Source organism: Symphalangus syndactylus, chromosome 2 (genome assembly GCF_028878055.3).
Source record: "Symphalangus syndactylus isolate Jambi chromosome 2, NHGRI_mSymSyn1-v2.1_pri, whole genome shotgun sequence".
Taxonomy (NCBI): Eukaryota; Metazoa; Chordata; class Mammalia; order Primates; family Hylobatidae; genus Symphalangus; species Symphalangus syndactylus.
In genome coordinates this window covers 126,302,608-126,330,109 of record NC_072424.2, presented here as the reverse complement: position 1 = coordinate 126,330,109, position 27,502 = coordinate 126,302,608, and the positions used below count along the sequence as shown (strand labels likewise).

The window sequence follows — 27,502 nt, the reverse complement described above, 5'->3', positions numbered from 1 at the left end:
TCTCACAGTCAAATCACAGCAAAGTGCTAGGTTGTGAGGCTGAAACCCCATTTGAGCATGACCTGAACTTTGACCTAAAGGGACTCTGCTTGGGCTAAGCTCTCTCTGCCTCCAGCCTCACCAACCACACACACACACACACACACACACACACAGAATATGCTAAGACACCTATGAATATTCCAACATCAAAAGGTAGTGGTACCCAAGGGCACATACCATTGCCTGGGGAGCAGTTACCTTGGGAAAGAAGAGAAGGGAATGGGATTCTTTGAAAGCAGGACTTTCCAAGGGCTTACACCATATTTCTTAAGATGTAAGAAATGAAGAAAATATGGCAAAACATTAACTTAAACATGTGCATGCATATGTTTGTTTTCTTTTCCTCTGTACTTTTCTGCATGTTTGAAATAATTCCTGATTAGAATTCTTATACAAGTTATTGTTTATACTTAGAAATGGCTAAGACAGAAAACTTTAGATTATCTGTATTTTACCACAAGTAAAAATTCTTTTAGCAATTTGTAGGAGGCTTTCATTTGTCAGACCTAAGATAGTGGGTCTGGGCTTGGTGTAAGGAATAGCCATCTGACAATTAGAGTCTTTTCCCAGTGGAACCCTAAAAGGCTGGCATTTTCCCACGCTTCGAGGGAGGCTGGACGGGTCTGACTTCCAAGTAGTGCTGGAAATGTACTTTTTGCTCTCAGTTATGTATGGCTAAGCTAGAAACCTTTCAAGATCCCTACATATCTTCAAGGATCTCAATAGACCTCTGCATCTCCCTAGTGTATAGAAATCTGGTTTGACAGAAACCTATCATGATCTAAGTTATCAGTTAGAGGCACTACTTCTTAGCCACGATGACTTTAACTGTATTGGATGTAAAATCCTATAATGCTAGGAAAAATCTGGACCCTGACTCTTGGCACTAATGGGTACCTCTGGGACCTTGAAGCCTTTGTTTTAGAACCAATAAAAGGAAGTACAACTTTATATATCAGGGAGGTTCTAAACACCAGAGCAGAATAGATCCATAATGGAATGTTTGAAGAGGCAAAGAGGTCTTCTTCACCTTCCAGGTTAGCAACCTGATGGATAGCGATACCCTCCTACAAAATGCTCCTTGGTACAAAAATCTCAGGACGTGATCCCAGGAGGAATGATGGGTCTCAGCCAACGTGGCATGGAACAGTCTAAGCACAGATTGCTGCCTTACACTCAGGAGTTAGCTTTTTTCCTCCAAAGCTGTGGATGATAAAGGAAATGTAATGGAGAGTATATATAAACCATCTGTGGGTTGGATGCGGTGGCTCACACCTGTAATCCCAGCACTTTGGGAGGCCAAGGTGGGCGGATCAGCTGAGGTCAGGGGTTTGAGGCCAGCCTGGCCATCATGGTGAAACCCCATCTCCACTAAAAATACACAAATTAGCCATGCATAGTGGTGCATGCCTGTAATCCCAGCTACTCGGGAGGCTGAGGCAGGAGAATTGCTTGAACCCGGGAGGTGGAGGTTGTGGTGAATCAAGATCGCACCACTGCACTCCAGCTTGGGCAACGAGAGTGAAATTCTGTCTCTAAAACAAAACAAAACAAAACAAAACAAAACAAAACCCCAGCTATTCTTGGTGACTGACTGAGGAAGAGCAAGTGAGCTGTTTCTGGGCAGATGTGGTTCGGGACAATAGATGATTTAATACTGATTCATACTAATTGAGCTGGTAGGCTACACCAGTTACTGTGTAGTCTCTTTACACACAACCTGGCCACAGACCCCAACGTGTCTCTTGGGCAATCAAATACTTAAAAGACCTCGTTATAAAGTAATATTAACTACGAGTCACAATTGCCTCCAAATCTATCCCTAAAGGCAGCCTGTTTATCTTAGGCTCAGACATCTATCTGATGGTGTGTGTTTCTCTAGCTTATCAGTTCATTTAGAGGGACTGCCTATTTAGCAGAAGTGAATTTCACCTAATGACGCTTGCTTCCATGTTTCTCAGGCCTGATACATTTCAGTAATGTATAATTCTTTTTTCCACCATTAACCATGGTTTTGGTGTGTCTTTCAGCAACAGAAATGCTATTAGCTACTGATATCCCTGAAGCAGAGTCCTTGAAGGAAAATGCGTTTGAATTCAGTAACTGGAAAGGATACTCCTTTAAGATGAATGATTTCAGGAATATTTCTGATGGCAGATTGAAGAATACAGAGCAAGATAAGACTGAGTTAATGGAGCAAAGGATATGGTGTATTCAAATAGACTTCATAAAAGCTGTGAGCTCACTGATGATTCTGCTCACAGGCTGTAAAAATAAGCTGTCTTTTAGGTTGGGAATTTGAAAGCCAATCGATATGGAATTCTCTGCTCTACATATTCACTGCGGAGAGACGTCTCCTCCTTTAACGAAAGCTGATGAATTTCATTTATTCACTAACCAGTCTATTCAATAAGAACACAACTCCTCGTGTGCTCTGAAAAGTAATCAAGCCTTAGCTGAGCAAAAGCCTCCCAGCTGGTCACAGTCACTGTTGTGCTCAGCTGTCACAATGGCCTGCGGGAGGCCGCACATCTCAAAAGTACCGAAAGTGGAGTCTACCCATTTTTTTGGGAAAACTGTAATTCCATTCTTGCAGACACTTAGTGCAGAATCCTCTTCAACTATCACCTAGAAACATGCCCAGAAAGGTGACGGCGGCACATGAGGTTTTCTTTTGTTCCCATGTCTGCACTGGGAATTTATGATTTGTGCTGTTTGACCTTGGCTTGGGAAAGAACAGGACAGAATAAGTGACTCCAGGGACCTAAGCACATACCGGCAGCATACGTGGGGCCTGCTGTAGCGGACCTCACAGGGAACACCTCTGTGTGTACAGGGACTTACTGTCATACTCTTGTAACAGCTCCACTGCTGTCAAGAGAACAGCTCTGTGTTCCGGGTCCCTGATATTTAACTCATCCAAGTCTTCCTCCTCCAGCAGCTTAAAGGTGTCCAAATCTTCATATCCATTAAACAGGAAAGTGGGCATGTGCTCCTGTGAGAGGGAGAAGGAAGACAGAAGGGAGTCAGCCAGCCCAGACACATGATAACACCACCACCAACTAGCCTGCAACCCACACACTGTTCCCATAGTCACCTTCAGGCTAATCAAAAGATTAGTAAGTATCATTTGCAATGGATCCTGTACATCCCAGTCCTCTGGCTTAGTAGGCAAGCAGGGTGTTTTATTAATCATGGGTTAGGAAGATGTACATTGCAGGCTGTGATGGATTCCGCTGGCTTGCACTATAATTGTACTCTTGATAAGAGCTAATTCCTTTACCTCCACAGAGCCCACAACAGAGGAGACTCCTCCTCCATTTACAGAGCTATTAAGTCCAGCTTTTAATTCCTCAGGATCAAGAGTTTTGCAAAGAGGAAACATAATCTCTCATTGCAGACTCACGGTAGTAGACGCTTGGAGTGATGGTGGGAGAGAGGTGGGCACAGAGTTTCCTCGTGGCCCCTGTGGAGCTAGCTGCGATCAAGGTGCCAGGAGTTTCTGCCTACGGCTTTTCCAGCAGCAAGGTTTGACCCGGGGCTTATGCTATCACCCATAGCTGAGGTCAAGGGCAGTGTTGGAAAACTGGTAACTCTTTCTGTAGAATAATGGATGCTCATCATAGTAACGAGCTGCCCTTATTGGACCACACAGATCAGCCCCAACCCGACCCTAAAAATGCCCTCACTTGCTTAGTGTGGGAGAGAAAAAGGCAGTGAGGGAGTAGTGTGTGACAAGAATCAGAAGCGACTGACTTTTAGGTTAATCCGATCCAGGAGATCCTCCACAGACTTGGGCTGGGGTGGTCGTCCTTTCCGCCGCCTCCTGGTGGGGCGTTTGGGTTTCTCCTCGTCCTCACTGAGCACGTCCACGTAGATGAACTTGAACGTGCCGACTTTGTTGTTCAGCAGGCCCATCCAGGTCCCCATGGGTGGCTTGCTGATTATATCAATGATATCTCCTTTCTGTGGCCCAGGGAGCAAAGATCTTTCCATTAGGTACATTCCATGAACGTACAAATCCTGAATCTGCCAGATACACAGGTCATGCAGAAGTGAAGATGCCACAAAGGCTAGAATCGGGGTCCCACAAGTCACCCCTCTGAGTGACCTGCATAGGATGTGACTGTGAGCTCGGCAGAGGCCAGACAGGTGTCTCTGACTGTACGCAATTCCACGCAGGCCCCCGGTCACAGCTCCTCCACCCTCCTGCCCTGCAGAACCAGGGGTGCCTGGGGTGCCCCTGGTGCTCTCAGTCAGGCTGCCCACCCGGCACTCTGAACACCTTCCCTCCTCAGAGGGCTCCCGCTTCTTAGAGAAGGCACTTCCCACCTGTCCTAACCAGTGGCGATCCCGGCCCTGTCATGGCTGCACACACTTTGTGGAACCCCATCTGTTCCATAAAGGTATCTCTGAGCACACAGAAGGCAGAAATCTTTCTTCAGATGGAGGAAACACAGAAGCCAGGTGTGTGGAGCAGGAGCCAGGTGGGGAGAGGGAAGGTGTGCAATAGGAATTCTAGAGGGAAGCTGAGGTCAGAGGGGTGAAGTGATGATAACCCAGGGATCAACACGAGACCCTCCCTCTCCCTCGAGGGCTGGCTGGTTCTTGTTCTGCTTTTCACCGCAGAGGAGACCAGTGATGGAGGTAGCCAAGATACTGTCCAGTCTGTACCATAGTAGCCCAGCATTCAACAGTAAGGAGGAAAGAAAGCCTCCTAGAGAAATGGAAGAGCCCAGTTAGCTACTCTGAGGCCAGGGAAAGAGATACCTTGAGCTTCAGCGAGTCTGTGTCATAGGGACTGGGGGTGAAGTCGGTGTGCACCCTGGCACGCCCGCAGAACGGGCCTCGGTAAGGCGGCTCTTCGTCATCCCCATCTTCCGACTTGACGCTTTCCCGGTTGCTGGCCGAGGAATCGGTGGTGCTCACTGTTTGACCACCTGTACAGGAAACACAGGAAGAACACGGGTAGATCCAGATTTCCCACCCAGCAAAGCAGAAAGGTATTGAAGGTAGGGCAGATTAGGAAACAAAGGCCCACAGAAAGGAAGCCTTGAGCCACAACCCTCTGACAGGACCAGGGCAGGGCCCAGTTATGAATTCTCTGAGTGTTATCCCTCAACTCCTCACCGGACAGGGGACTCACAGCAAGTTACCCTCATGACCTGGGAATCCATCTGGCACGGAGGATCCCACGTGGAGGACACCGCAGGATCAGGCACTAGACTCTGCTCTTAACATTCGTGACCTCTCAGTGGTAATGCACACCCTCTCTAACCATTTTACAGATGAGGAAACAAATTCAGAGCAGTCATGTCATTTGCCCAAAAGGGTAAGAACTTAAAGTGGTAGGTTTAAACCTGATCTCGGGGCACGGTGGCTCATGCCTATAATCCCAGCACTTTAGGAGGCCGGGGTGGGCAGATCGCTTGAGTCCAGGAGTTCCATCCGCCTGGGCTACATGGCAAAACCCCGTCTCTACAACAAAATTAGCCGGGTGTGGTGGCATGCCCCTGTAGTGCAGCTACTCAGGAGGCTGAGGCAGGACAATCCCTTGAGCCAGGGAGGCGAAGGTTGCAGTGAGCTGAGATCACAACACTGCACTCCAGCCTGGGAGACAGGGAGACACCATCTCAAAAATAAAAATTAAAACAAAATAAAAAGTTGATCTTTTCCTTCATACCATTCAGCCAACTCCAACTACCATTGGCCCGAATTTATCAGTCACATATAAAATTCCCCTCCCTTCCCCACTCCCATTATTTTGCTGGTCATCTTCATGTGCTTGTCTCCCTGGCTTATTCCCCCTGCTCTCTAGATCCTTCTTCTGAGATGCTTTCCCTATTGTCTCCAATCAAAATTCATCACCTCCTCTTTTGGGCTGCTGCTGCTGCTGCATGTCTACTAATAAACAAACACGACTCTGAGTCCAGAGAGTTTGCTGGTCTGATTCTCTAATAGTACCTGAAGGGCAGGACTTGGTCTTATTCCCCTTGAAATTGCCTGAACCTAGTGCTCAGTATATGTCAGATATTAACGCCAAAGAAAATAATCACAATGACAAACTAGACTTACTCATGGAGCTCTGCCCACTCAGAGAACTGCGAAGACTTTCTACAGAACCCCCGGCCTTGAGCTTGGGCTTGTCCAAGTGTTCGGGGTCAGGCTGTGAAGGCGGAGGGGAGCCAGGCATTCCATCAAGGCCCGAGTCCTGCCATGGGTTTCAACAAAATGAAGAAGTTCATCAGAGTGGACAGGTGTTGTTTTGTAATTCTCAGCGACTTGGCCTTCAATGAAATCAATCAAATCAATCTATACCCATATTTGATTCTATAACCAATGTTCTCCTCCTTTTAAACTGACATCCTTGCTTACTTTTAAAGTCGTGGCCAATGTTACTATTTATTAAGCACTCAAATATTATTTCTCATTCTCGAATAGATATTCTTGGAATCTCCAAGAAAAACAAATCTGTCTACCACACAGACAAAATACTTAAAGGTTTAGAGACTCAGCATACACAAAAGCCCGGTAGCAAGGCTGGACTTCAAATGTAGATCAAGTACAATCCATGATTAATGGAATACCTGGAGGTGCAGTCAGAGAATATTTAATCTACTTGGATAGGAAACATTTGCACTTTTAAAAAAGTGTATTCCTTGAAAAAAAATTGGCTAGATTCTTATATTTCTATTTATACAAATTATTGGCATTGGCTAAAGAAACATGAATTTAAAACCCAAATATACAGCAAACATACTATTTTCCAGTCTACAATAAAATTTCCATATGTCACTCTAAAGTTTTAGCTTCTTTCACTTTTCTAAAGTGTTGTCAGTAAAAAGCTGGGAAGTCTCTTTCACACCAGGATCCTGATGGGAGCGACTCAGCAGTACTTTCTGCATTTTGAGTAGCTAAGTATTACCCTCTCAGCAGCTCCTCATTTGCACATTTGAGTATAGCATGCTTATTTGATTCGTGGTGCTATATCAATAGACGATATCGCACTTCAGAAAGTTTGCAGTGAGAATTATTTACTTGCCAAAATAGAAAAGTCTCTGGCATATTACATACGGCCACAGCCACGTGAGCACAAAACCAGCTAAATGAAACCTGCTGTTTGCATGCTGCCGAATCATCAGAAGGGCCTTAACACAGCTCCGCAGGCCCTGCAAACATCTGAGGACATCAGCAACAGCAGCTTCTGATCCAACACACATTAGTGCTTTCAGTGTGAGGAAAGTGAGCAAGCGACCTCAAAAACAACAAAGAAAACTAGAGCTGACATTATTAGGAAGTTACTGAAGCTCCAAAGTGTGAATTCCTTTTAAAAAAAAATTCATTCCTCCTTTCTGCGTCATAAAATAAGTGATTTTTTTCCCATTAAAGTCTTCTGTAATGCTTCTGAAAAAAGCACGCAGTTTGAAAAACAGCAATAGTAAATGTGGGTCTCTGATATATTTTCAAATGCTTTAAAAAGTTATTAATTTATTCATCACATGTTTATTAATTACCTACAATAACAGGCACTAATCCAGGTATTGGGCATATAGCAGTAACAGAGAAAACAAATATCCCTACCATAATGGTTGGTATATTTTTTTAAAAAAGTTTTTTTTAAAAAAACACACAAGGTGGGCGCGGTGGCTCATGCCTGTAATCCCAGCACTTTGGGAAGCTGAAGTGAGTGGCTCACGAGGTCAGGAGTTCGAGACCAGCCTGGCCAACGTAGTGAAACCCCATCTCTACTAAAAATACAATAATTAGCCGGGTATGGTGGCACGTGCCTATAGTCCCAGCTACTCGAGAGGCTGAGGTGGGAGAATCGCTTGAACCCAGGAGGCGGAGTTTGCAGTAAGCCGAGAACACACCATTGCACTTCAGCCTGAGTGACAGAGTGACACTCCGTCTCAAAACAAAAACAAAAAAACCAACCACACAAAACCTTCCATTATTTTTGCTTTACAGAAAATTTACAATGATCAGTTATTTCTCTTATTCCTTAACTTATGTGAAATGGCAGCTTTAAAAAAATAGAACTAAGCACATAAGATTGCTATATGGTAGTAAAATTATTGAAAAATGCCAAATTGACATTAAAATTCTATGCTTATGATTCATAAAGCAGAAAACCTCTTTGAACATGAGCTTAAGAGTTTTAGTGGCTGTTTCAATTTTGGGGAAAAGCAAACTTAATAAAATGCTTTAAATTAGTAACATGCTTTCACTAGCATGCTGACTGCCTCATTGCTGGGAAGAAATACAGAATCACTATCACTCCGTCACCCACAGAGACAAGAGAATGAAAAGGATAAAGAAAACAAAATCATGGATAAGGCATATTGAAGGCAGTCCAGACATCTCCTGCAGGTCTAATAGGCCGCGGTTTCTCAGCCTGAGCACTGATCATTTTGATGGACAGTTCTTTGCTGTGGGGACTGTCCTGTGCATGCTAAGATGTTTGGCAGCGTCCCTGGCCTCTATCCTCTAGATCAGCATTCTCCAACTCCCGGGCCACGGACCAGAACCTGTCTGTGGCCTGTTAAGAAGTGGGCCGTACAGCAGGAGGTGAGTGGCGGGTGAGCAGGCCAAGCTTCATCTGTTTTTACAGCCACTCTCCATTACTCGCATTACTGTCTGAGCTCCACCTCCTGTCAGATCAGCGGCGGCATCAGATTCTCATAGGAGCACAAATCCTATTGTGAATTGTGCACACGAGGCATCTAGGGTGCATGCTGTTTATGAGAATCTAATGCCTGATGATCTGTCACCGTCTCCCATCATCCCCAGATGGGATCATCTAGTTGCAGGAAAACAAGCTCAGGGCTCCCACTGATTCTACATTATGGTGAGTTGTATAATTATTTCATTATATATTACAATGTAATAACAATAGAAATGAAGGGAACAATAAATGTAATGCACGTGAATCATCCCGAAACCACCATCCACCCCAGCTCCGTGGAAAAATTGCCTTCCACGAAACCAGTCCCTGGTGCAAAAAGATTGGGCACTGCTGCTCTAGATGCCAGCAATATCCACTCCACTTCACCTCAACCCAGTCTGACCATTGAAAGACATTGCCCTGGAGTCCATGGGGGAGCAAAATGATAGCCTCTCACCCTATCCCCGTGAGAACCACTGTAATCAGCTGAAGCTGCTGTGCAGGCTTTGTTTGAATCAAGTGAGGTGGGTGGCAGGCTGGTGGTGTTCAGTCATTCGCACAGGGGTGATGCTTGGTTTTAGCTCACTGTGCCCACCAGAGAGCAGCAGCTGAGCAAAAATGTCTGCTTTCCCTGCTGTTTTTATGTGGTAGATAAAGTGTATTACCTACATATTTCAAGCAGACAACCAGCTCATACACAGGAACTTCAACAGGCTACAAAATGAGTGCTATACAGGTGCTGGAGGAGAGTGTCTTGAAAATTGAATGGTCATAATTACCTGGAGGCCCAGCTCTCCAACTGTCTTTACTCCCTCCACCCATGCAATTAAGACAGAAACAGTCATTTCTCTAGCAATGAAATTATAGATCCAGGGGGGAAAAATCAATTCTGTGATACCTTCCTTCATGGCTACAGACAGGGCAAATGAGGGAAAATACCCCTCTCTGAAACATTATTACCAAAGCCTGGTACCCAGGAAGAACTTTGAGTTTATTTCTTAGACTGGCTATGTGCTTCTAGAACAACTTATGCTATGATTGACAAGTCTGCTGTCCAAAAAAAAAAAAAAAAAAAAGTTTTAGGTTTGATTCAGGTAACATCCATTTTGTAGCAAGGCATAGTTTAGAAAATAAAATCCTTCCTTTGTATTCAAATTTACAACGCTTATTGCACTGAAGAATAACCATTTCTTTACATGCCTGTGTCTTTTGTCTGTACACAGAAGGCAAGTCCTGTATTTTGTATTCCCAGCACCAAGCACGGTGCTGAACAGCCCACAGTGCTTAATAAACGTGTGTTGAATTCAGTGTTTCTCTGCGTAAATAAAGCACGGACTTGGAGCAGGTTAATCCCAAGGAATATGTGTATTTAGCACCATTTAAAATCTCAGAAGGGCCATCCTCAGCTTTTCTTGTCAGGAAGAACCAAGGGAACATTCCACCAGGTAGCTGCCTACCTGCTCAGAGACAGAGCTGCTATATTTTTTAGACATTCTCTTTCTCATCGTCTCTTTCACTGATTTCACCTTTTTCCCAAGAGAGATGCGAGAGGCAGTAGGTGATTTGATGACTTCTTTGTACACAAAGTCTCCTTCTTTACCCTGTAAAACAAAATGTTGCAAGTATTGTTGGTCGCAGAAAATGAAGAACAGGTTTTATTATTTAAAACATTAACGTCCTAGCTCTCAGACATATTGGCATTCCTCAGGATCTTGAAGTTTTTCTTGTGTTAAGTCAGTGCTATTATTTATCACTTTGATTAAAAATGAAAGCTTATTGACTATAGGGCTTTTTGTTTGCTTAAAGTGGGATGTGAGTCACTTTTTATTTTACTTACTTTTAGTACATTCTTATCAGGTTACATTTTTTTCCGCTATTTTTAACACCCAAGGGGACTGCATTTCATCAGTAAAGAGTGATTTACCTTTGGGAGGTCGAGGCAGGTGGATCACAAGGTCAGGAGCTCGAGACCATCCTGACTAACACTGTGAAACCCCGTCTCTATTAAAAATACAAAAAATTAGCTGGGCGTGGTGGCGGGTGCCTGTAGTCCCAGCTACTCAGGAAGCTGAGGCAGGAGAATGGTGTGAACCCGGGAGGTGGAGCTTGCAGTGAGCCGAGATCGCGTCACTGCACTCCAGCCTGGGCAACACAGCAAGACTCCCTATCAGAAAAAAAAAAAAAAGTGATTTACATGAACCAATGTTCATGTAATCCCAGCAATGGGGGAGAAGAGAGGGATAATACTACTGAATTGCCCTGAGAAACAGGTTAGAACAAATGGTGACAGCTCAGTCGTTAGAAGAGCAACATCTGATTGGCTTTCCATCACTATAGCACTCAGTGTGTAAATTTCTCTCTTAAAAAGCTAGATTGTGGTCATCTCTCATTCTAGTTTGCATTTTTTTTAAAAAACAAACTTTTCCCTGAGAAAGAAAAAAATCATATTTTCTCTCATTTCTAAAAAAGATTGACAGCAGAAAACTATTGGCTTAAGAATCAATATAATTTGATAACCAAATAAAATAGTTTAATTCTCTTCCAGGAAATTTTCAAAACATTTCATATATATAAAATCCCAGGTAGGTATTTTAGCTGACCCATGATCATAACAAATATGAAACATGAAATCTTCATTTTACAGTTTTATGACACAATGCAAAGGACAAGCTAAACTACATATAAGACTCACCAAAGGCCAGGTGCGGTGGCTCACACCTGTAATCCCAGCTCTTTGGGAGGCCAAGATGGGCGAATCACAAGGTCAGGAGTTCAAGACCAGCCTGGCCAACATGGAGAAACCCCATCTCTACTAAAAATACAGAAATTATCTGGGCATGGTGGCGTGCGCCTGTAATCCTAGCCAGTCGGGAGGCTGAGGCAGGAGAATTGCTTAACTGGGACCTGGGAGGCGGAAGTTGCAGTGAGGCAAGATTGTGCCACTGCACCCCAGTCTGGGCTACAGAGCAAGACTCCATCTCAAAAAAAAAAAAAAGACTCACCTTCACCCTTGGGGTCTGAGAAAGCAAATTTCAGGAAATAAAACTTGTGTGCCACTGTGGTGGGCTGTCCCTAGACTATGACCCCAAAGCAGGTCTGAGAGGGCAGACACCTGGGCCTGACAGCAGACCCCTGAGGAATCTGGTCTGTTTTGGTCCCACAGAGACTGGGTTCATACCCGGACACCCCAGACCACAAAACCCTAGGCTTAGTATAGGCCATGCGGGGCCAGGTACTGGGCCCGTAATAAGACTGGTGTTCCAAAATGCCAGCACATATGCTTGGGGGCCAAATCACAGGGCTCCACTTCGTGGCACGATGTGTGTGTAGTAGTTACGTGCTTGCAAGTAGCATGAAGAAAAGGCCATGTGCAAAATGACTTAGACCTCAGAGGCCAGACTTATCTGGATTTGTTACTTCAAGAAAACCGGAAGCAAAGGCATTAAAGGAACTGTGCTACTCAAGGAAGGAGATGGCAGTGAGAGTGGTCATCATTCATTCCACGTGGAACAGTGGAGTCTGTAAGGTGAGTGAAATAGAGCTTTTTTCCAAACGTGACTCAAGATTACCAAGGAAAACAGTACCCAGGATCAATTCTCAAAGATGCTCAATGGTCAACTATTGTCAACCTCATCACCTGAATCCATATTTTTTGCTTTCCTCTGACGCTACTCACCATTGGGTCAGAATTATTACTGCCAACGTGCAGAGAGCGATTCGTCAAGTCAAATCCTCCAAAACTGCAGGTTCTCTGTGGAAAAGAGGGCAGGGCAGAAAAACTCCAGTTACGCTTAAGCCAGCCGGCAGTGCACCAACCCAGCAGTCCCCGTTTGCAGGACATCTCTGAATCACAAATACGTGGACAGGATGAAAGTAGAAAACGAGAAATGATGAGAAAAAAACACATGAGTCATGTTGTAAGGAAACTTCACTCATTTTTCCCTTTCACAGGCCACTGGAACTCTGCCTACCCCAGAGGTCTAGAATCCCCTTAACATGCAAAAACCAACCATTATAAAAAAAAAAAAAAAGCCTAAAAAACAACAACAAAAACCCCTCCATGAGTCCAGTGCTGTGAGATTCCCTGTTTCCAGCACAGAACTTCCCCTAACATCAGCTACATTCAGTAGAGATAATGAAGGGATAAGTGTTAGAGGATCCATGTACTCAGGCATTCTGAAAACCCAGGTCTGAAATCCCGTGGCTCTGACACCAACAGCAAGCTTTTCAAACAGACTTTCGTTTTGTTTAGTTTTAAATCGCTGAGAAGACGGGGGGAAAAGGTTATGTTTACAGTTGTCCAATCAGGCCAAGAGAATTACTCACTCATTGCTTCCCCATCCTAGCCAAAGACGCTGGTAACTTTCCCATCGAACTGCCCAAGTTAATTCATGGTGACCCTTTTCTCTCAGTGAATGAAGATGCCACATTTGCCCAGAAAGAAAACGGTTGATTCAGTGACTGTCTTTGACCACACTCTTTAATTTCAGTAGGAAAAATGCTGATGTTATAAAGAATGAAAAGTTTATTATTCTTTTAGGTGGTTGCAAACTTCACGGAACTGCTTATATCTTAGTGATTTTTGTATCTGCAGAACTTGGTTCAAATTCACTGTTGTTTTTCTAGTAAAAGCCACTGAGTGACTGCCCCACACCACGCAACACACATTAATGTTACAACTAATTATCTTTTTTAAAAATCAGTAATCAAAGTTTAATTTTGACTTCAATATTTTGTATTACCAGCTTCTCAGAGAAGTCTAATGAACAGCTATTAAATGGAAGAAATGAACAGAAAAGTACAATGTATTAGGTTGGTGCAAAAATAATCGCAGTTTTGCCATTATTTTCAATGGCAAAAACTGTGATTACTTTTGCACCAACCTAATATACTACAAGCATTGCTTATTTATTAAAAAATATATATACATATATATAAAATTAACTGAATTGATAAAGTAGAAACATCCTGGAAGGAAAATGCCTACGTTTTTGAAATCACAGAAATCTAGACGCAAATCCTGGTTCTGCCACTTACTTGCTATGTGATCTCAGGTAAAGTACTTACACTCTCTGAGCTTTAGATTCTTCATTATTAAAATAATACTTATATCATATTTGAAGCCTTCTAGCACACTGCCTGGCACAAGGCAGACACTCTATGAATGCTGGTTTCTTCCACTACTTTTCATTAAGGCTGTACTGAAAATGTGGTAGTCATCCCGACAGCTCTTATATTGAAGTTGAGGCTTAGTTAACATTACAAATATGCAAATGCAGGGCTGGAGCTTTGTTCTGGGCCTTACGATCTAATCTGGGAGTTCAACTATAAAATCAGAGCATACCAGGAATGGGCCACAAAGTGAGAGACGGCCATTAGGCTACAGGGGAGGGCCAGGAGATAAGGAAAGCATTTCATGACAACTGACATCAAGATGTCTCAGAGCTGTTCTTATTCACCAATGCTGCTGCTGCTGCTGCTACTACCGCCTTGTTTTCTAATAGACATTATCCTAATTCCGCATTAAATATCAGTGGGCAATCTGATTTCTTTTATCATCAACTTAACTGGACCTATATCTATTCTATAGAAAGAGAAAAACCTTTCTACAGAAATATATTCACCAAATCACCTAACTGGGTAAGCAATGTTATGACCACCTCTCAAGGCTAATTTTTAACATTAACTTTCTCTTTCCAGCTTATAATGCCATGTACATTTCCTCCTCCTTGCAAAAGCAGTGATTTTATTCTAGTTCCTTTCCTGTGACTCAGGGCTTCACAGACACGGTATGGCGCCCAGATGCCTCATCATTGTATGGCTTTTGCATGTCCCTGCTTTAAACTACAGCATCTACTGTAATGTTGGAGCCCAAGTTATTTCTGATACATATGAAATAACTGACGAAGAATTTATGTGGAAATTATGACCGCAATAAATTAGAATCTCATTTAAGTTTTCATATGCCTATTGTAAGCATTTATTTCTAAAATGAAAAACTTAAAGAATGGACCAGTTTTCTTAACTACCAACTAAAACCTCTTTCAGTGATAGGCTAAGATATCTGGAATTGATTCTTTTTTACAGTGGAGGAGTGACAAAGAATATAACAATAAAGATTGCTTGAATTAATTTCTAACTTTTTCTATAAGATCAAGTAGTTCTTTAAACAGCATTCCTTCAAAAGAGAAAATGGACTGTAAAGAGACTCATAAAAAATAAATCAATACATCAACCAGCCTTTGACGTTGATGACCTAAATAAACGAAGCCTACGTGAAGCTTTTTTAGTTCATACACCTCCTGTACTGAAAATTATAACAACGCTTTAGATAGATGCTTGGGATGAGGAGGGCTAGTCAATGGAATGGCCATGCAGTTGGAAACACATGTTTTGGGGTTGAATTCAAAAATGGACAAAATTGCAAATGTCATGCATGTCTGTTCTCTCAAACGAAAATTGAATGACCAAATAAAATACGAGACGAGTGACCACTTCCAGTGGATACAAAGCATTATCATTTCCCTGAGGCTTCATCAAGCAAATATGGCATTTTTGAAAGACAAAGAGATTGAGGTTGAAGAATACAGGAAACTTTTAGATAAAATGAAAGAAATATGACAAGGAGAATGGAAAATAACCTTTTAAATAAATCTAGCAAAGAAATAAGATTAATCCCTTTTTAAAAAGTTCTTTCTATTGTAAGATAGAACACTTATTTACATTCTCTGGATAATTAGAAAGTTAAATTTGTTTGATTGTACAACTGTACTACAAGAAAAGGAATATGCAAATATAGAACTTCCTACTGAACACATATTTTTGCAAGTGTTGAAACTGCCCATTAGTGTCTCAAGCTCACAGTATTTTAAAAATACTCAGCCTCACACTGACACTTGGGATAGGGATTACACAGCAGCACATTAGGTGGGGGTGGTGCCTGGAAATGAGCTTGCCCAGATGTCCATACTCAATGTCAACGAAGAATTAATCACTGGCTCACAACGGTAACTAGCACAAATCCCAGAAATATAACTTCTAGAGACAAAGCCCTCATGGAGTTATGGTATTAATCTGACAATAAATACCATGAGAGGCACATCAACAATTCAGGGTGCTCAAATTGGGAAAATTCTCAGTATTACGTGGTGTAAACTCACAGAGGTGAGTCATCAATTAACAGAAGTGCGTCTGTTCTATCAAGGTCATGTCAAAAGGTACAAGAGCAGATGAACTGGGTAGAACACTTCTGAAAGTAAAAAATAAATACATAAAACTAAGACTGGTTACTTTTCAAAATATCTGTGAGTCAGAGCAAACCAGAGGCTGAATGAGTGAGAAAGAGAATTGTTATTTTAAAACCAAAACTCAACCAATGAAAAACTGTTGCCATGATACAGAAAGAGCCAGAAGAAAAGTTCCTGCTACATACTAGTAGTATTAAAAGTGCTGCAAGAGTTATGTGAATATGAAAGGACAGAAAATAAGATCTAGGAAGAAAGTCAACATGTGGAAATATTTGGAAAACCCAGGGGCTAGGAAGGACCTAAGAATTCTTTTACAACAGAGAAGGTTGTTTTAAGAATGGCATTGACCAATCCGTCTTCCCTTTCACAAAAGCAGAGAACCCGACTGAATGAATTTAAATTACACTAATCGTCTGGGGAAGAACATCCTGTTCATGAACGGGAAGGCCCCCTGGGAAAACCACTATTGAAGGACACTCTATTCTTTCAGGTCTTTCAGGTCTTTAAAAGGGCCCACAGCCAACCGTCCTGAGCAGATCAAGCAAGGTGCCAGGTTGACAGAGGGCCAAGAAATCTACTTCCTCATTTTGCACCATTTTATATGCGCCACTGTGCAAAGTAAAAGTTAGGTGGGAATTTCAGAAGGAAAAATATCTATATTCTGAAGTTCAAAGTAAGTCATGCCTTGAAAATAAATCTTACTAGGTCTCTGATCATCCAGTGTTAAAAGTGAAAAACATCCTACTATTTGAAAGTGAGTACTTCATTCCTTGCTGAGCACAGAAGAATCTAGACGCTAGGGGAAGGCATTTCCAAATGTTGATTTGTTTATAAAGATAAGAACATGGAATAGATTTAAGTAAAACAAAAAAGCTCCAAATTTTGTTGGTAGATTTACGAACTTTCTGCTTGCCTCTACTAATAAAATAAATGTGCTTTATAATGTTTTCAAATCACCGAATTGGTGACTGTGATGACGGCAGTTTTTCCATGCGCCTGCTCCTGTTGTTTTAATTTTAAAACCAAGAGCAAGCGTCTCTTTCAAGGGCGAAATGCCCTTCTGTTTTGAATCAGCTTCTTTGAGGCCAAGTGACACAATGGCCGAAAATCAAGACAGCCACTCCTGGAGGCGGCCAAACCCCACCCCTGTACCCCGGAAGCCCCTCTCTGGATTAGCTTCAATGCTTAGTTTAATGGGCACTCAAACAGCTTCATCTGACAGGAGGAGAAATGGAAGAGAAGGTGAAAGCTGCCTGGAAGTGAAAGCAGGATTTGAAATTGAAGGTGATGGTGGGATGTGCCCTGACGTCATGAACAGGAGAGAGGGGAGGAAGCCGGTCCCCGCAGAAGAAAGGCCATAATGCTTGACTGCACATCACAGAAATGACAAGGCCGTCCTCGGGACCATCTTTGTGACTCACAGACTTCTGGTGGATTCTCAAGAGAACCCTTTTAGTACAGCGGTCGACCGTGGCGGCCCACTTCCTCTTTGCCTCCTCATCCTCCTCCAGCAGGCACCGCCTCAGGTCCTGTCTCTCAGCCTTGCTCAGGGTCCTGTCTGAGGCTGGCCGCACTAGCTGGGTCAGGTTCAGGTGGCTGTACAGGCTCCGCTCCACCACGTAGGTGATATTGAACTCGCTGACCGAGGTGCGCCTGCGCACCCTCCTGCCGGGGAAGCCGCAGCTCCCGCCCCCTTTGCCTTTCTGCCGGAGCAGCTGCAGGTCACAGGTGGTGCTGGTGACTCCTTTTCTGGAGGGACGCTGGCAGAGAAAAGCTCTGGAACAGGAATAATTAGTATCCGTTTTCTTCAAGCGGATTTGCTTCCGGACACTCTGAAACTCCTCCAGGGACACCAGAAGGTGGTGCCTGCGACGGTGGTTGTCATAGAAGCAAACACCATCCGTACTTACCCCGTGGCTTAGGGACCCGAGACCCTTCTTCATCTCCCCCTCGGTGAGGGAGCGGGACACTTTCTGGGCCTTTTCTTCTTCTGGGTAGGAGAAGAATGTCCCCATCTTCTTGGGGGGCTTAATCAGGCCCCGACTCTCTCCTTTGCTGAAGGTTTTGACCAACTTCCGGCCGGCCCCCCAGGTGTCCAGGCTGCTGGAGGATGGAGACGTGGTGAGAGAGTCTGAGTCATCTTCGGGAGGTTTCTCAGGAGAGCCATCAAAGAAAAGGGGCTTCTTGTGCACGCCAGAGTAGAGGGCGGACCGTTCATCCAGGACCGGCGAATTCTCGAACACGTGCTCCTCCCCACCTGGAGGGAAACCAACAGAGTCTCTTGTGAACACAACTTTGCATTCTTGCATACATCTTTCTTTACATTCACCACCTTTCTCCGTATCATGACCCTCTTTATAAACCCAGCTCCCACTTACATATGTACAGAAAAATGAAAATAGACTGTGCAAATACATGGTTTCACACGAGCTTAATGTTAAAAGGTTTCAGATATGTTTTCTTCTTTAAATATCTTTGTAGACCTAACACCTTCACAGACGTATTTAAAATGCCATTTGCAAAATCTAAGCTAGCCATAATCACAATATGCCTTAGCATTTCGAGATAATGCCCTCTGCAGTTTGTAAATGCAACCCTCTGAAACCAGGAATCAGGATCTTTCCCCCTTCCGAAAGGCACTCCTTTATGTTGGCTCTGGTTGCTTTTTATAGTTGGAGTGTGATAAATGTCATGTGGCTGACAGTGACTGTTTTATTGGTACATATGCCATTTGAGTGATTAAATCTCCAAGGAAGTTTTGGTGGGGAGAAACACTCTAAAGGGTTGTATCTTGCAAATGTGACTGACAAATCGTCTCCAGCTGACAGGCCAAATGCAAAAAGTTAGGAAACTCGGTGATCCCGGCCAGATAATCCCATCAACTCAGGCCTCGCTAGGAAGCAACAAGGGCGTTTAAGGGCCCTGACACGCAGGCAGCTCCAGGGTCCCACTGGTCTCAGGGATTCCAGCTCTTGAAGCCCTCACTGGAGCCAGGTGGCAAGCCAAACCCTCCGGAGCCCAGTGGAAAGGTCTGGACTTGCTGGCAGGAAAACCGAGTTCTTTTCCGCGTGTGTTATATGAACAGATGTGAGAAAAGAAGTAGGTCAAACTGTGGGTGTAGCGATCCCAACTGGCTGTGTCTCTTTAATTATAGGGAAACTTTGAGCTCTGCAGCTTTCCACCCGCTGAATTGTGAAGAGGAAAAAAGGAAAAGTTCCTTGGAACAGAAGGATGGCACTAAATATACCAGCTGGGACGAGGGCGCCAGTGTGTGGTTAAATGTCAGAGAAAAAGGGGAGCTATGCTCAGTTCAGAGCAAAACTCAGAGGGGAAAAGAATAGCAGCTGTCCTTTAAAATTCTAAAAATGGCTTACTTTCCCAATTGATGGGATTTATAGGTAGAAATGTAACAACAACAACAAAAAAGAACAGCTGCTATTAAATACAACCCAAGGTCAACTTTACATTCATGTCCAGCAGACGGTGGTGGGAAGTGGGAAAGAAGATGTAAAACTCTGCCTAGCCCACAGTCCCCTGAAGAATTGTTCAGGGATCTTTCAGGGGGACTTTAAAGGCAGGATTCGGGGTTCTCACAGAAATTCACCAGCCCAGAGGCAGGGTACAAATATCCTGGAAGTTTCCCGCTCCTTCCTCAGGACACCTGACTGACAAGGTGTGGAGACCAAGGGTTCTTATGCTGTTGGAAATACAAATAGCAACCTCTTCTAGTTAGAGTCTACCCTCCACTTCCAAGAAGAAGCGACTGAGCCAAGACTAGAGGCACAGCCTGTGGCAGGGGCAGCCCAACCATGGACTTCTCTATTAAAGAAGCTGAGCATGGCTGTGGCTTCATCATCTGCCCAGTTGTCCATGCAGATGTGCAAAGGCCCTTCTCCTCCCCCAGTCCTAAGGGGTTTCAGGGAAGTCAGGTGAGTCCACCCTGCGTATCCTAAGGATCTGTCACTCAGCAGTTGTTTTGGACATTTTCTGGGCTCTGTGCTTAGGATTGTCGTCAGAGATTCCAATACTTCGGTGTCACATCTGAGTCTGGAACCAGCTGGTGCACGCATGTCCATGATGAATGTAGCTCTATTCTCGAGTTCAGGAAAGTCAGCATCTGGTAAGGGGTTGTGAGGGAAATGTAGCAAACGCTTCCCAAGAGGCTGCATCTGCCGGTGCTGAGGGCAGGCCTCCTGTAGTGCGGGCTTTTCCGTCTGAGCCTGACCAGTGGCCTGGAATCCCAACCTTGACCTGGACGGCTTGAAGTTGGAGCATCGCTTCTCCCATCCTTCTCTGACTTGAGCATACAACTCTCCTACTGGAAGAGTGACCATCAAGATGAGCTCACTCCATCACATTTGCTGTGATTTGCTTCACATGAAGGCCTCCATCTATCTTATTCAGCTGAGACCGGCTTACCAAAGGCAAGGTGACTTTGGCAGGAGGAGAGAGGTAGGCTGTGGGCTGACTTAATGCCAGGAACTCAGGGGTATGTTCTGCATCCAGCCCGGCTCTGCCACTCACAGCTCCATGACCTTGGGCAATTACTTCCTGGCTCTGAGCCTCTGTTTCCTCATCTGTAACAATGCCTACCTATCTTTCCATAATATCCCTGGCAAGGCTGTTGTGATGATAACAGTAAACATTATCCTCATAAAAGAGTTACGTGAAAGTGCTGTATGAACGGAAAGGCGTTCTACAAAACTGGCGATTCATTACTGGAGAGAACTGAGTGGGAGCAATGAGGGAAGGAAGGGTGTCCATTCTGCGGCAAAGACACAGAAATGGGCAGATAAAGGGCACCGATGTAACTTAGATTAAAGATTGGCCAGGGTTGTCCATGACAGGATAAGGACTTGAAACTCGGGCTGCAAGGGTGAGAATAGGTGAAGAACTGATCTCTCTCCTGGCTTTCCGAGGACTCCAGAGCTGGTGGGGGAGAGAGGTGGCAGCGGAGTGAGAACACGCTGCTATCAGGGAGCAGGCTGCCTGGACACTGTGCTGGGCCTTCTGCTGGCTAGCTGAGTGGCCAGGAATCAATTACTTAGCCTCTTTGAGTCTCAGTTTCCTCGTATGTGAAATGAGGAGGGTCTAAGTGTTTACTTCTGGTAGCTATTCTGAGGATGACATTAAAGAGAACATAAAATCTAAAGTGTTAAGGAAAGTGCCTGGCAGATGGTGTGCCCTCAATACATGATAATTATCATGCAGACAACTTGGTATTAGCACAGGCATGCAGGAAGTCAAAGGATCAACCCTTTGTAAGTCCAAGGGCAGGGGAGGGGGAAGGGGGGGCCTACTGGAGTATGAATCCTTTCTGCTCTGCAAGATGGACAGGGGCCAAGATAGCTGCTCCCAAGTACCAATGCCAGTAGGACCCTCAGAGAGTTCTCTATTGTGCAGGGGTTGGAGGAAGTTCCAGTTTAGCAGGGAATTGGGGGGCAGCCCAAAGCAGGCGCCTTGAGCTACACACACACCTGGGGCCTCTCCTGAGAAGATGGGTGAGCTTGGCCAAGGGCAACTCAGCACCCTGACTCATCAGATGCCAGAGCGTACCTTAGGATTTGAGCTCACTAAATCCATCTTCCGTCTGTGAAGCCTGATTTGTGCCCAGATAAATTAAAGTTCAGAGCCAGAATTCCATATGGCTATTACTTTTTACTCTAGAGTTATCCCTTTTGGTGTATTTTTCCTTTTCAATTGATACCTCTCAAAGATAGCTGGATTGATTTATTCCGAAATAAATTTGCAAATGACAATGTCTGTATTTTTAATCGTGTTATTCTAGTGGAAAGGCTGCTTTAACACACCACTATCATGTGTGAAGGGCCCACTGGGGAACAGGCCCAGGACTAGGTACTTTGTCCATGTTATCTTAGTTATGGATGAACCCCACCCATCTATGTGTTATATTTGAGGCTTGATTTTGGCCGAGTGTTCATGAGATTTGTTACCAAATGTGCCCTTAAAGTTGAATGTTGGCAATCCCATATGATTCCCCCTAACAGTACCAACTGACCCTGTCTGCGATTTCGGTAAGGGCCACCACAGGGTACATTCAATACTGTGGAATTCACAACCGGCAGGCAGGTATTAAAACACCCAAATGTAAAATCAGCATTGCATCCAAATGTAAACAGAATTACCACGCAAAAAGATACCCTAATGAAATCCCAGAATTGAAAACAACCCTAGTTTATGAAATTGGCCATAAAGCTGATTTCTCTCCTCATGTTTTTCTTTTCCCTTCTAATCCCCATTCTCTCACAGTTACCCACTTAGTTTCAGTATTATTCTAAGGGATTTAAACCCACAAATAATAACAAACACAAATTAAAAGCAGCAATAAAAACAAAAAACCCTTATCTTTGCAAATAAGGGGAAATTCATTTCTTTACACTGTTTGATTTTATTTCTATATAACAAAAATGCCTCTACAAAAATAATTTCAAAACCTACATGTTAAGATTTTGAAATTCCTCACAATGTAGATATGACATTTTAACAAGTAAGGTGTTTTTTAAAAAGCATAGTCTTTCCAGTATTTTTATCCAATTCAATTATTTTCATTTTTCAAACAGAAAAATCTTATTCTTTTATTTTACCTTTTTGGGGAGAATTTATAAGATGCTGCAAATGCACATTACTAACAAGAGAGATGAATCAGGTTGAGATTTGAACTGTCATAATTATATGTCAAAGGATAACTCTCCATTTCAATAAATCCAAGCTGATGTCACTTTTGACATTACTGTTTCACCTGGCTAACCCCAGCAATACAACTCTTAAAAGATTCTCTTAGAATCCTAGGTCCTTAAAGCCCCCATTTGAATTGAGACTTGAGACTCTCTACAGGAAGAACAAACCATCCCTGAGAAATTTAAAGGGATATTAGGTGCCCTGATTGTTAGGCATTTCTTCAAAATGTATGTATATCAAATCTGAACTAAATTCACTGAGCAAGAACCATAGTCCTTTTTGGGATTGGAGGTTCATGTGAAAAAGTTAGAAAGTTTATATAAAATGGTATAAGCTCATACATAAAGCTATACTACACTTCGAGAAAATTTCCATTTCCCATCTTTTAAATTTAAATGACTAAGCACCCCAAACGCCTGACTCCAGGACCCCTTCATTCCATCACATCATCGCATCTGAGCATCACTCTTCTGGCAGGCACAGTCCTGCCAGATTCAGCCAGAGCTCAATGCATTTTCCACTTGAAATCGTATCCCTTTTCTACTGAGAAACTGACCCCAAATGATTTCTTTTGGAATAACCAGGGTGGAGTTTGCCTTTTTTTTTTTTTTTTTTTTTTTTACCTTCAGTGCTGGGTTTTTTCATTTCTTCCACCCTAATTAGTTTCTTTCTGACTCTGCGAGTGGAGTTTACCAGCTTGTGTAACCTCTTAAACTTCACCGACTCCTCAGTCTCATCATCCGATTGTTCTCTTGACTGGCAAAGAAACAAAGAAAAGTTAATCAGGTAATTGCTCCAAGCTTTGCCCGTGCGGCTGGATGTAGCCGGCCTTGCTGCCAGTCTGAACCTCGGCAGCTTTGTCGCTGAACTTGGGGAACCAACAAATTTGCCCAAGAGGTTTACAAAGTGCCACATACCATCTTAAGATCTAAATCGGCGTAGAATTAGGTCCTAGGCACGGAAACACATATCCTTGCCCTCAACTGGCCTGTGGGGGCATCTGTCTCAACTACTTCCTTGTCCTCTTTTAGGAGGACTCCGGCAGGACTCTCCCTCCGACGCTGGCCCTGTAATTCCAGTTTCATTGCGTGGTTTGGGCCAGGCTCTCATCTGTCTGGCCCATCAGGGCTTGCTGTTTAACGTGGTCATCAACTACTTCTCCAAACCAAAATTCTCTTGGCTTTTTCCAGCCCTCCCCCAAAAATCAAAAACAGCAGGGCAGGAAAGGGAAAGAGATGCAAACAGCCTCTTCCATCCCATTGGCTAAGACTGTCTGCCACATTGCAGCCAGCCCTTCCGCCTCTCCCGGCTCTTTCTAAGGGCTCACAAGGCGCATGTGAGGACAGACCCTGCATTCCTCCAAGAGAGACAAGGGAAAAAGCTGACCTTTCAGCCATACAGTACAGTCCATATTCCCCAGCAGCCCATTGCACTTTGCAGGGAGTCAGCATGCTCGGGCCCAGCTGTTTTCCCTCAAGTATCAAACATTACAGAGAGAGGGAAAAAAATCTCTCTCTGCAGCAATGACCCAGGCTAAAAACAATCCTTTCCTTGTGAACAAAATGAGGGTTTCATTTCTAAGTCAGCTCCAACATCCAATATGCAGCTTCCTCTGTTGTATCTGTTCAAAATGTGAAACAGCAAAAGAGATCTCCGGCTAAATGAGCGTGCAGCACGGGTGCATGGGCATGCCTGGGAGCAGAGCAGCCGCCTCGGCACACCCTGTGCAGCGGGTGAGCAATTCCAGCTCATGTCGCACGCCCTGACAACAACCTTCTCTCCATTTCCTCCAACCCAGTTCATGGAATAGAAGGAAGACAAATGCCTCAAATGAACACACAAAACAAAAACAAGCCTCATCTCTGAACACGAGTCTAATGTAGACTTTTCTCCCGAAGAAAAGCTCTCACTAATCCCCGTGTTACAGACAGTAAAACAGATAAGCAAGGGTTGCAGAGAATACCTCAGGAGAAGAAGAGGTAGAGTTTCTATGCATTATTTAGGCATAAAAATGGTGCACGTTGTGAGTCCTCTTTGCACTATGGCACAAACGTTAGTACAAGGATAGTGAGGGATATAAACAACTAATGTCCTGGCCTCTGTCCTCACCCTGGAACTCAAGGCATGGGGCCATGGTACTTTCTCCCCGTATGACTATCAGCAAACCGTTTACCCACTTATGGTTAACTATAAACCTAACATCAGCAAGTCATCAGGACAGAAGTGTTTCTCAGACTTCTCTTCTGTAAAGTGTATCAATATCTATGTCCAATGTCTCTAAAATTACTAGATAAAATGTTGCCTGCAAGTGTCAGAATTAAAGCTAAGTACTGGTTACCTGGTAATAAAGAATGGGAACTGGACTCCTAGGTAACAGTGGGGAGAGGCTACACTGGATGCTGGCAATTAGGCTTAAAACTGAAAATATAAAAAATTAGAATAGTAAGTGTAGTTCATAATACAGAATGGTATTGTCTGGTTTGAGTTTCATTTCTACTTGGTTGGATTGTTGACATGTGATGAAATGGTTGGAGTGGTCAACCAGAGGAATGAGAACTTGGTTAACCCTCATTCTGGGTAACCAGCACCTGAAAAACCCACAGTTCATGGAATTACATATAAACATTTAAAAACATTCTGCTCTCTTGATGTAGCTCAAAAGCCAAGCAATTCTAATAGAAGAAGAATCAACATTATGTTATAGAAAGTCTCTATAACTATCAATGGGACAAACTTAGAATATGTCTCTAACCCTCACATTTAAAAATGTTGAAATCAGCACTTTGAGAGGCTGAGGTGGGAGGATTACGAGGTCAGGTGATCGAGATCATCCTGGCTAACACGGTGAAACCCCGTCTCTACTAAAAATACAAAAAATTAGCCAGGCGTGGTGGCGGGTGCCTGTAGTCCCAGCTACTCAGGAGGCTGAGGCAGGAGAATGGCGTGAACCCAGGAGGTGGAGCTTTCAGTGAGCCGAGATCACGCCACTGCACTCCAGCCTGGGCGACAGAGCAAAACTCCGTCTAAAAAAAAATAAAAATAAAAATGTTGAAATCAAATGAAAATGAAATAGGTACAGATTGTTTGTAGTCAAAATATAAGAAGCTGTGTTATAGGATGAAAATTACTGATGTGTATACCTCATACCTAGTTTGCTGGTTGTTGGTGGTGGTGTGGGTGTGTGTATGCGTGGGATAGTGGGCAGTAAGAAGAGAAATGGGGTATAGAAATAAGTAATACAAAAATTTTAGTCCACAAAGACACAAATCATTATATGTACTAGAGTGAACTTTCCAAGGAGAAATCAAAATAGTTAAACCAAGACAGTAGATTTAAAGGCAGTGCCTTCCTCATAAAGTCCTACTTTCCTCTGCCCAGATTCACTGTGGCAAAAAATAACATATTCCATGTACTTATTTGTTTTCACATGTTCCATTTATTTTTGAGAAACATACCTTTGAATTATACTTCTTTGTATCTTTGAATTAATGCTATTTTTATTTTTCTAGAAAAATCAAGATTTGGAGGTGTTTGTCATTGACAAATCACAAACCATGGCAACCAAGTCCTTCTTTTCCATGATCATATTTTGGACACTAGACAAGATAGATGAGGCACAATTTATATGAAGACGAATGCAACATAAAACCCAGGTCATCCAAGGTGTGTGTGTGTGTGTGTGTGTGTGTGTGTGTGTGCATGCATGTGTGTTAAATAGAAAATTGCCTAGAAGGCAGGCTAGAAGTTACTTGAGTTCAACAACCTATCCCAAGAATGTATTGCTGCACCCATGATATTGATGGAGAGGTGTTGACTTCTCACTTCCTACTGAGTCCAGAGGAAAAAAGGGTTGTGAAATATTTGCCTTTAAAAAATTCTCACCCGCTGTTTTAACCCAAAAACGGTGTAAAAGGCTTGCATTTCTTCTAAACTGGAGAGTAAATCTTGAATTCCTCATGTCATATTTCTCTTTTTAAGTATATTCCACTTCCCAAATGCTGAAAATAACATAGCATGTCTTTCTTTTTTTTTTGTTTTTTTTTTTTGTTTTTTTTTGAGATGGAGTCTCACTCTGTCTCCCAGGCTAGAGTGCAATGGTGCGATCTCAGCTCACTACAACCTCCGCCTCCTGAGTTCAAGCGATTCTCCAGCCTCAGCCTCCCGAGTAGTTGGGATTACAGGCACACACCACCATACCCAACTAATTTTTGTATTTTTGTAGAGATGGGGTTTTGCCATGTTGGCCAGGCTGGTCTTGAACTCCTGACCCTCAGGTGATCTGCCCGCCTCGGCCTCTCAAAGTGCTGGGATTACAGGCGTGAACCACCATGGCTGGCCAGCATGTCTTTTTATTCAGGAAATACACTACCAGGGATGGGGGCTTGAGAATTTTTATATTTATAAACATAAAAAATATATAATTTTTAAATTGAAATACTATGTATATTTTAAAAGAAATCTTCCTATGTGAAGAACTTTGTAGAAGATACAGGAAATCTGCATTGTATATAAAATAAATGATTGATTCTAAGAAATAGGCTCAGCACTATTATAGAACAGGTTTTAAACTAAAGTTAAAAAATAAAAGTATATATTCACACACATTCAAACGTGAGATAGTGTGGCCTCCACTCCCTTGTCCCACCCTGGGTCAGAGTTAAACAGCTCATCTTCTCAGTGAGAAGGTGAACTCAATCATCTGTATGACAGCTCCTCACCAGAAAACCTTCAAGAGAAAAAGGCAGCTTATCCCACCAAAAATTGTGGAAAAGTGGAGTTCCAATATTGTAAACAGAAACATTTGATTTCCAGCCTTTCCTCTGCAGATTTTTTCCAGCAGAAAGCCCAT

General features: G+C 43.3%; 1 protein-coding gene across 5 annotated transcripts in view; it reads right to left on the bottom strand.

Moving 5' to 3' along the window:
* SASH1 (SAM and SH3 domain containing 1) overlaps positions 1–27,502 on the bottom strand; it is a 211,034-nt gene that overhangs the window by 13,998 nt on the left and 169,534 nt on the right. For 3 of the 5 annotated variants that reach the window (XM_055266799.2, XM_055266800.2, XM_055266803.2), the window contains 8 exons: positions 23,277–23,409; positions 17,376–18,211; positions 12,384–12,458; positions 10,165–10,308; positions 6,118–6,253; positions 4,813–4,982; positions 3,799–4,008; positions 2,887–3,037 (listed from right to left, as the gene is read on the bottom strand). In XM_055266799.2, the coding sequence (XP_055122774.1) occupies positions 2,887–3,037; positions 3,799–4,008; positions 4,813–4,982; positions 6,118–6,253; positions 10,165–10,308; positions 12,384–12,458; positions 17,376–18,211; positions 23,277–23,409 (1,855 nt within the window). The remainder of the gene's footprint in view (positions 1–2,886; positions 3,038–3,798; positions 4,009–4,812; positions 4,983–6,117; positions 6,254–10,164; positions 10,309–12,383; positions 12,459–17,375; positions 18,212–23,276; positions 23,410–27,502) is intronic. The other 2 variants (XM_055266802.2, XM_055266804.2) reach the window with 1 other exon arrangement.